The 10,069-nt window shown below is 32.3% G+C and overlaps 1 protein-coding gene across 1 annotated transcript; it reads right to left on the bottom strand.

Moving 5' to 3' along the window:
* Positions 1–78: 78 nt before the first annotated feature.
* LOC130625842 (proton myo-inositol cotransporter-like) lies at positions 79–9,564 on the bottom strand. Its single transcript, XM_057440957.1, has 7 exons — positions 9,303–9,564; positions 8,480–8,799; positions 8,072–8,231; positions 6,783–6,874; positions 2,509–2,616; positions 2,126–2,240; positions 79–1,061 (listed from the first exon to the last, which is right to left on the bottom strand). The coding sequence occupies exons 1-7, from the start codon at positions 9,413–9,415 to the stop codon at positions 266–268; spliced, it is 1,704 nt and encodes a 567-aa protein (XP_057296940.1). The 5' UTR covers positions 9,416–9,564; the 3' UTR covers positions 79–265.
* Positions 9,565–10,069: the final 505 nt, after the last annotated feature.

Here is a 10,069-nt window from a genome sequence, read left to right as displayed (position 1 = left end):
TCAGTTATAACTGGTGTTTAAATACCTTTATTTGAAGTTAAAAGGTATGACAAAAACGAGTATAAACAACAACATTGCTTCCCTATATAATGACAATAAAAAAATTCTTTTTCTAACCGTACAAAACCAGAATAACCTTTAAAAATTTAATATCTGGGTACACTAATATTATGAAAACATAAAAAACACAATAATATGAAAAATAGCTACATGAAAAAATCTAATGGCTACATGAAAAATCTATAAATCCTTGATATAAAATATTTCACCTACTGAACAATTCCTCTACTTCCTCCAGCTTCTTCCCTTTGGTTTCAGGTAAAAACACAGCCAGAAATATAAAACCAAGCAATGTTATACATGCGTATAAGAAAAACGCACCAGGGCGAGTCAACCAATCCATTATATTTAAAAATGTCAACGAAACAAGTAAATTGCAAAACCAGTTGGTAGCCGTTGAAGCTGATGTTCCAAAACTTCTTGCCCATAGTGGATAAATTTCTGCATTGATTGCCCAAGGCATGGGTCCTAAGCCAGGTGCAAAAATTGCTAAGTAAAAAATCATGGCAGTAACAGCCAACCAAGCATACGAAGTTGGACAAACATTCTCTGACCAACTTAATGAAACTTTCGATGGATAGAAATTGGAATGGTTACAAAATTTCGATCTATGGTTATCATTTTTCGCGTCAATACTCAAACATATACCATTTAAGAACTCTGTATCTCTCTGTGTGAAACAAAATCCACAGGATTTATCTTGAACACATGAAAAACATTGATTATATGAGGCGCAGCCTTGCGTGTATTTACTAGGACCTTGAAATGTTGATTTAGGTGAATCGCTTTTCAAAAGAATAAATGTACCAGCCAACAAACACAAAGCTACAGTTACACCAAGCATACTAGCAAGTGTCAATTTACGGCGGCCAACTTTTTCAATAAACATTATGCTTATTAACGTAAAAAGGAAGTTGCTACTGGCAACAGCAGCAGCAAGCCAAATAATTTGGGTTTGGTCGCTCACACCAGCCATTTCAATAATGGTAGCACTGTAATACCTGAGTGTAAAGGAAAGATTATTATAGTTAACAAAAACGGGTCGAAAAGAGAAGTATAAGGATGTTGTAATTCTCAGCTTAATATTTCACCTTAAAATATTAATTTCTTTGTTTTAAACAACTTTATTGCAATGAAATTTTCAAGACTTCAAAGTTTTAAAAAAAATGAAAATAAAAAAACACAAATACAAATCTTCAGTGGAATCGAAAAAAAAAAAAAAAAATGCCGCTAAAAATGAGTTTTGAGGTTAACTACGAAATTTCAGGGCACTGGAAAGTCTGTCTATTACAAACTGCAGAAAAATGGACTCTTTAAAAAAGTTTTTCATTAGCTAATGGCTATTCAGTCAAAAGCAAAGTTATGTTTATCATTAATCATTAACAGAACTATGGGATTTTGTGTCATTTTAGATGAAAAATAATACTAGCCTTCATCATTAGTATATCCCAAACAACTGCAGGTTAAAGATATTACTTTTTAGAACAGTAATTTTTATCATATTGTGCCACTAATAAGATGTATGTGCAGAACTTTTTTTATAAGTTGCCTAACTTTTGAAAACTACAGAATTAGATAATTTAGGTTAGTTGTCAAATTTTGTTTAAAAGATAAAAATGTAAAAACAATAGCTAATATATAGGAAAACAACGAATGTATATGTGAGATACACTTGTATAAGTAACCCTGCACACTATTACACAACCTCTCGCTTGCTGGGGTCTGCTAGGAAGATAGCATTGGATCAATTGCACAGTTAGTACAGGACTCGTCAGGCAAGCAAGAGGTTGTCGGTTCAAGTCCCATTCACTTCGTTATCTTTGCAGCACTTGGGAGATAATGTGTAGTGTTAACTCTGTCAATAGCTGAGAATTTCAGGTTTAAATGATTTGTTTAAGTGTTTTTACTTATGAAACAAATTGCTTTTAAATTCTATTGAAAATTCAAATTGTTTTTAAATTCTAAAAACATCGTCTGAAAAAAAATTTCCAAATTTTTTATGACCAACACAGTACAACTGCCTTCTGATGAATAAATAAAACTAAAAATAAAAAAAAATAATTACATAACGGTGTTGATTCCGCAGAACTGTTGAAAAGCTTGTAATCCACATCCAACCAGTACCGCACGTCTTGTTGTCTGTGTCTTGAATACACGTACAAATATATTCCTTGAATCAGCTACAAATAAAAAACGTTATTTGGTAACTCTATCCGATACAATGATTTCGCTAAGTATATTACTCACAATTAAAATAAATAAAGAACCTTTAAAATATTTTTAAATCGAATGGAAGTAGTTTCTTGAAGAATTACTGGTTTCTATAACAAGATTGTCTGTCTGTTTTGTCACTCACAGTGTTTTGTTATACAAAATGTAAAAAAATTGAACCTTATGTTAGAAAAGAACACATTGCTCGAATTAATTAAAAAACGTAAAAACAATTACCACTGCGTCTCCTGGACAATGAGATTGCCTTTGAAATGTCCTCTATTTCTTGACTGACATTTTTTTTCATCAAATTAGACAGCACTTTTTTGGCTTCATCTGTCCGACCTAAAACAACATTGATCAGGCTAGAAAATCCTTTGTCAGGGCAACAAATAAGTCACTGAAAAAATCAATTACAATAGGTGGTGACATTGTCTGTTTAATTTTTTATTCTTAATGTAAGGTATATATTAATATTAGTTTGTATGTCGTACTTTTTTGTTTTCTATTCATCCATTGAATTAAGGCTGTGCATTTAGCGTGGTTTACTTTAACAAAATGACATTTCATAGGCATTAAATCAATTTATAGCAAACAATTTAAAAGTTCTCAGGATTTCGCTGATAAAGTGAGTGATGAAGAATAGCAAATTGAAAAAACCTGTGTCAGCAAAACAAAGGAATTTTTTCAATAGCATGTGAGTATTATATCATACAATGGGCAATCAACTTTTCAACAATAATGAATTGAAGCCAAAAAGTGTATTTCCCGTCAAGTTAAGAAAGTTTAGTCCCTAAAATTTAATTGGATCCTGATAAAATTTAACAGGTAAGTTAATAGGATTAGGGTTTATAATTTTATAATAATATTGTACATTCATGACCAGAATTTGCAGGATCATGACTAGAAATTACAGGATCATGACCAGAAATTGCAGGATCATGACTAGAAACTGCAGGATCGTGACCATAAATTGCAGGATTGTGACAAGAAACTGCAGGATTGTAACAAGAAACTGCAAGATCATGACAATAGATTGCAGGATTGTAACAAGAAACTGCAGGATCATGACCATAAATTGCAGGATCATGACCATTAATTGCAGGATCATGACCATAAATTGCAGGATTATGACTATAAATTGCAGGATTATGACTATAAATTGGAGGATTGACCATAAATTTCAGGTTTATGACCATAAATTGCATGCTTATGACAAGAAACTGCAGGATCATGACCGTAAAATGGAGGATAATGACCATGAATTGCATGATTATGACAAGAAACCACAGGATTGTAACAAGAAACTGCAAGATTATGACCAAAATTGCAGGATTATGACCATAAATTACAGGATTATGACCATAAATTTCAGGATTATGACCATAAATTTCAGGATTATGACCATAAATTGGAGGATCTATATTAGAATACCTGTATACGTCGGTTTGTCACGCAAAAAGGTTAGAAGAGTAGCGAGACAAGCATGGATTTATCTACAGTCCTCCGACTAATTTTACATACAACTCTAAAATAATACACATTAATAAATTTTGAATGCATATCTTTAAAAAGGTAAAGGATTATTGATTACAGAAAATATAAGGCATTCCAGTGACTTCATTCCTTGGCTAAATTAATTTAAAATTTGTGGTAATTAAATGCCCCTTATTAAAGTGTAATATAAACAAAACTTAGTACAGTTGACTCTCTCTAATTCGAAATTTAAAACTCTCTCTAATTCGATCAATTTTAAAGTCACCGTAAAATTTCATTAAGAAACTCTCATAAATGAACCTCCATAATTCGGTACTCTCTAATTCGATTAAGATTTTAGGTATATACTGGGTAATTCACTCTCCAATTCGATTTCTTAAATGTAAAAAGGCCCTAACCTCATATTCTTGATTGATAAGGTATTTAATGCTGCCATGGTCTGCTTGTATCACGAAAGAAGAGAGAATTATAAAATGATATGACGCTTATAGTAAATAAGACTTGTTTTACATTTTTATTTTCTGTCTTTTCATTTTTAGACAAGGTGTTTCGGGTGAAGTGATATCAGTGACTGGCTTTACCAACACCCTTCTCCCTCTTTCGGCTGAAGAATATTTTCAATGCCAACGAATTCGGTTTGTTTTATCAGTACTTGTCGGAAAAAACATACCATTCTGCCAAAGAAAAGTGTGTTGGTGCAAGAACAGCGAAGTTTGTTTACCTGGAATGGCAGCAGGCAATACTTTTGGTGCAAGTTTGCAAATGTTTGTTATCGGCAAGTCAGTAATTCCTAATTGCTTCAAGGGCCTTAAAAGTATCCTATGCTGCTACCGTGCTCAAAAGAAAAGCTGGATTAATTCCCAACTGTTCCAAGAATGGGTAAAGGAACTCGATCGCAAGTTTGGTGCCAATGTGAGAAAAACTGCTTTGGGTATCGATAACTCCCCTCCGAATTCTGACAGGTTTGCAATAGGTGGGGGCTAATTTTACTTCCTCCAACACCAATTTAATTATGCAAACAATGGATCAAAGTGCTATTCGATCCTTTAAGGCGAAATATCGTTCTATCGTTCTATTCTATCGAAAAAGTGGATCCTAAATTTGGAAGAAAACAATAAGCTTCCTAAAATTTAAATTCTAAATATGACAATGTTGAAAAAAAGATTTTGATCCTAACAAAACTTTCACAAAAATTGTTTCACAAAGAAGGGAATATCAAGCGAAACTGTAAAAAAAGCGCTAAATGATGAAGATGATCCGTTCGCGGATTTGGAAGTAGAAAAAAATGAGAAGCAAATTACCAATCACAGAGCCATCATAAAGAGCCATCATACAAAGATGTATTAAATGCTATTAGCACATTAAATGATTACAGTGTGTTTTCCCACTTTGGAAACGATATAATTGTTGTGTTAAAAGATATAAATAGGGCCATTGATTTAAAAATATGCTGAATAAAAAACTATAAAATATTGATGACTATTTCCAGAGCTGTTAAAAGATTCTTGAAAAAATGTTCAAAATTCGTAATGTGCTGCGAGTTTACAAAAATTCCCCTGCGTAATTTGATTATTTCTACATTGCCGCCTAAATATTTGAAATAGAGAGACACTGCCTAATTTCATTCACCCTCCAAATTGATAAAAACTTTATCCCCCTTGAAATTCGAATTAGAGAGAATTGACTGTAGTTGAGCCCTGTAATTAAAGTTTTTTTTTCTCTAGTAATTGCAATAAAGGCTCATACATACACACACACACTTCGTTCTGCTTTTGCTTCTGTTTGATTGCACACAAAAAATTGTCCAAATATCAGGATTAAGACAGGCTGGATATATGAAACTGATTAACTAACATCTCAAATTAGTAGAAATATCAAATTTTCGATTTGTGTTATTTTAATAATTTTTGTAAAACATTTTAGTTGAAATGCGTTAATTAAATTCTGTTTTATAAGTTGGTATCGCTATTATTATAGTTATTCGCATAAATTTCCTTTGTGTTAATTTCGTAATCGTTAATTTTGTGGTTAATTATTTGGAATAATGTATGTGTTTTAGTTGAGTAGTTGTGCAGTTCAAACATGTAAGTCGTGAAGTGTTCCAATGTGAAAGATTGTACATTCAATTTTTCAACAAGTCATGTCAGAGACATTTAGAGTTTCATAAGTCATTGCCTTATTTAGGGGTACTCAGTAGTATCTAATATGCTTTTATAAACGGAAATTTAATTACCTTTGTTAATTGCATTGTTCACAATCAATGCCACATATCAGCAACGAGCCTTTGTGACTAAATAATCTGTGAGAAATGCATTGTTTACAATCAGGTTTGCCTTATATTTGTACAATTGAAATTAAATGTTGTTGGTTAAAGTTTAGGTAGCAATCTATTAATTTCACCTACAGTAATCTTAGTTAGTGTATAGTTAGCAAACATTTTAAAATTAAGGGCTCAGTTTTCAACACGCTGAACATGATTATATTCATGAGGGCATAATCTGTAAAATCATTGGGAGTGTTTGATAGAGTAATGTAAACAAATATGTCAATTTGACGATAAACCTGTATAATTATGCAGCTGTTATAGGAAAAATAATTTGATTATAATATTCAAAATATAAATGCGTAAATACACATGGGTAATGCTGGTGACTACAGAGTGCATTAAAAGTTGTCCTGTTTGCAAAGCCTGCTAAATAGACCTTATAAACACTCTTATTCTTCTAATGTTTATCTTCTTTTAAAAGTTAGCAATATTAAATTTCATTTCAATTTCATTCAATATAAAAGCCAGTTCATTGGACAATGGCAGGATTTTATAAAATTGCAGTTGACATCATTGTTGTTGTTGTTTCTGGAAGATATTTTCATGTTTATGTCGGAAATAGGATTTTATGTTTCTAATATTGTTTGCATTCAAAGCTATCATTTATCTGCATCTGCTTAGAGTAGTAAACAGAAAACAAACTTTTACAGACTACTCCATTTATTTACTTATTTACTAAACAGCCTACCTTGACTGATAAGCCATCTTGGACTTTCAGGCATACATAAGAAACCAAAAAACATTATAATTGATGGAATACCGGCAACACCAAGCATAAATCTAAATAAATGTAATATTCACATACACTTATAAGTGTTTTATCCCATCCTTTTCAAGAATTTGCTAAACCTTTCTCTTTAACAACACAAAATAGTTTTAAGAAGGTCAAAACTGAAAGGTACATGTTTGGAATTAATGAATACAATACGCCAAATCATAATGTTTTACCTATAAAATTTCAACATTATTATATCAAGCAAGGCTATTGCCTATAAAGATTTACTTTAAAATTTCTATATTGATAATACCGGTTGTTTGTCTGTAGGGGTCTCTATTCCGCATACTTTGGGTCTCAGCCAACAAAAACAAATTAAAACCTTATTTCTTTTTTCTATTTTAAAATAACGGACCAATCAGGAACAAAACCTTTTTTCAATAAAAGGACTAATTATAAATCAAAGCACTTTAGATACGGTTCTTTAAGTTTTTTAATGCTTCGAAAAAGCCTGATTTTAACAGTCAAACATTTTTTTGCTGACAGGGTGTAACCATTGTTTTCATTTCAGCTTAAGTTGCAGGAGTTATATTTTGAATGTACTAAAGTGCTCCAACTTGATGTGCAGCATGGTTTATGTCTTTAACTTGGCGTTCAACAGCCAACTGGTGGCTTATACCGGTGTTTTGTCTTCTGACTAATCTTTACTATACTTGTTGTCTGTCTGTAAGCCAAAAATAGTAGCTTAGGGGGACCACTACTGGTTTGTAAAATTTTTATGTAGTTAAATTAGGACTACTACATATGGCTGCTGACTCAAATATTTTTTGCATATGCTGTGTCAAGTTATTTGATGTTAATATAAAGGTTTTTATACACAAACGTTGTAGCAAATAATGAGCACCGCTAACAATGTAAAATAGACCTGGAAGACCTCAATCTGGCTGCATATTTAAAAAATCAGGCAATTGAAAGATTTGTTGGAATAACATGGAGTTACACAAATACGACAACAACTGCAACAAGAATTAGCATTCAAATTACAACAGCTCCAGTTTTCAAATAAATGAACAAAGGAGATGCTTTTTCTAGCTACTTTTTTATATTTTTATGTTTTAAAGCTGATGTTCAGATGTTCAAACTTGATAAGATTACCTTTATAAAAATTTGCCAACTTGCACTTGATTTTATAACAATAACACAAATTAAAATATATAAATAAGCTGCATAATCTACACGAAATGTAATGTAAAAAACTGTACCTCCAACTTTCTTCTTTTACATAAGTAAATGCAGCGTTAACTACATTGGCCAGCAGGAACCCCAAAGTAATGAACAGTTGATTGACAGTCACAAGTTGACCTCGTTTATGAGCAGGTGCCGCTTCAGCAATATAAACAGGTACCGTTGCACTTGCATATCCTATAAAAGAATTTAAAGAAATCAAAAAAATCAGTGCTTAGGCTAGTTAACAGGATTGTTTAATACAATAATAAACAATTAGCATGGGCTGCACTGCAATAACTGAGGCCGATATTTTTGGTACCTATATAGCTATGCAAAAAACATTTGTTATGCTAATACGTCATATAACTTGGTGAGAAAAAAAGTCTCAGCTAATGGACGCAGATAAAACTAACAGAAACTAATAAAACAGAAATTTTTTTTACCAATTCCTAAGCCAACAACAAACCTTCCAAGAAGTAACACCCATATAATTCCTGCTATTCCTGTTATAACAGCACCAATTGAACACCCAAATGACGCAATTAACAAAACAGGACGTCTACCAAACTTTTGGCTAACAAAACCAGCTGTCAAAGAACCTAATATTGCACCACCAACTGTAATACTGACAACAGCTTCTTGTAATTCGTTTGATAGGTCAAAATGTTTTTTGAGTGGTATCATGGCACCTGATATTACGCCAGTGTCATAGCCGAATAAAAAACCACCAAGTGCAGCAAACAATGACAGCATGTAAACATAGCTAAACAAATAAAAAATAGAACATATAATTCAGGTCTTATAAAACAATTTATTTGCCTTCAGACATTTTGAAAAAGTTCAAACATTTTATTCTATATTAAAAGATAAGATAATCAAATGATACAAGCTTTAGGTGATAAAAAAAGTAAATTCAAAATGTGTAACATAAAAAAGGTTAGTTATGAAACTGCAATTGCGACATTTGGAGGTAAAGAAGTGTGAAACAGGAAATATTCAAATCTTCTGGATTCAAGATTAAAATTTTATTCTAACTGCTGTCATAAGAAAGTCCTTTTTAAATAATTCAACAGATGTATACATGTACTAAGTGCTTCAACCTGATGTATGGCTTAAGGCAATGTGCACTTAAATGCTTAACCAAAGATGGCAGCTGTAAGTAGCAATGGTCAATGTACAGTGGATTTTACCCCAGACTAAGAAGCAGTGTTGTTAATAAAAAAAGGAATGGAAACATACATTGTATTCACAAATACATTATCTTACCAGGATGCTGATTGTTTATAAGCATGGACATTAACACTCAAAATTTTTGTCTTTTCATTTACATCTTCATCATCTGATATAATTTGATCTTCTTTAGCAAATGAGTCTGCCATGTTCAATTACTTCAATTATTATTTTCAAGGTATTTTTTCATTCCTATTATACCTAATACAAAACATACAAAAAAAGGGATGTTGTATTACCTCTAATAACAATTTTGCCTGTTCATTGATAACAGCTGGGGCTAATGCATCCTTAGCAAACGAGACATTTTATTGTCAAAAAATAAATTTTCTGACTAAATAATTTGATAACAAATTGATGTACTTTGCTGTATAAGGGACCAGGGCCTGTAATTGTTATTCTAGAACTTTTTTTCTTCCCTACATAACCTACAGCAAGGGCTACAAATGCAGCAAGAGCTAGGTATACATGGCAAGCTGCAAATCCAACCACTTTTGCAGCACTGCGTAGAAAGAAGTTGACTATACTTCCTATATTTTCCGGTATAGCTGGATCCCCCTGACTTGCCAGACATTCCCAAATCTCTCCAGGTGCTTGCTAACAAAGCACTTCCCACCGCTTGCTATTGCTTTTGCATTGCCATAGAACCACACCATCCCTCCTGTAAATGTCAGCATGATAGTTAAAACCAGCATCCCAACGGCTGTGATAATAGAAGCAATAGTGATTTTCTGTTGCTTGAACAGGGTCTTAAGCTTTCATTATTAAATGCAATAACTTGGTGTGCCGGTGTTTAATAAAAT

The sequence above is a fragment of the Hydractinia symbiolongicarpus genome, chromosome 14, assembly GCF_029227915.1.
Source record: "Hydractinia symbiolongicarpus strain clone_291-10 chromosome 14, HSymV2.1, whole genome shotgun sequence".
Lineage (NCBI taxonomy): Eukaryota > Metazoa > Cnidaria > Hydrozoa > Anthoathecata > Hydractiniidae > Hydractinia > Hydractinia symbiolongicarpus.
The sequence above is the reverse complement of the archived record's forward strand: the minus strand, read 5'-3'. Positions and strand labels throughout refer to the sequence as shown.

Excerpts from the sequence above, each read along its gene's own strand:
- LOC130625842 (XM_057440957.1), bottom strand. The coding sequence starts at position 9,415 with ATGGCAGACTCATTTGCTAAAGAAGATCAAATTATATCAGATGATGAA. Across the intron at positions 8,800-9,302 it reads TATAAACAATCAGCATCCTG|CTATGTTTACATGCTGTCAT; the intron begins GTAAGATAATGT and ends TTATTTGTTTAG. Across the intron at positions 2,241-2,508 it reads ATTGTCCAGGAGACGCAGTG|CTGATTCAAGGAATATATTT; the intron begins GTAATTGTTTTT and ends TTTTATTTGTAG.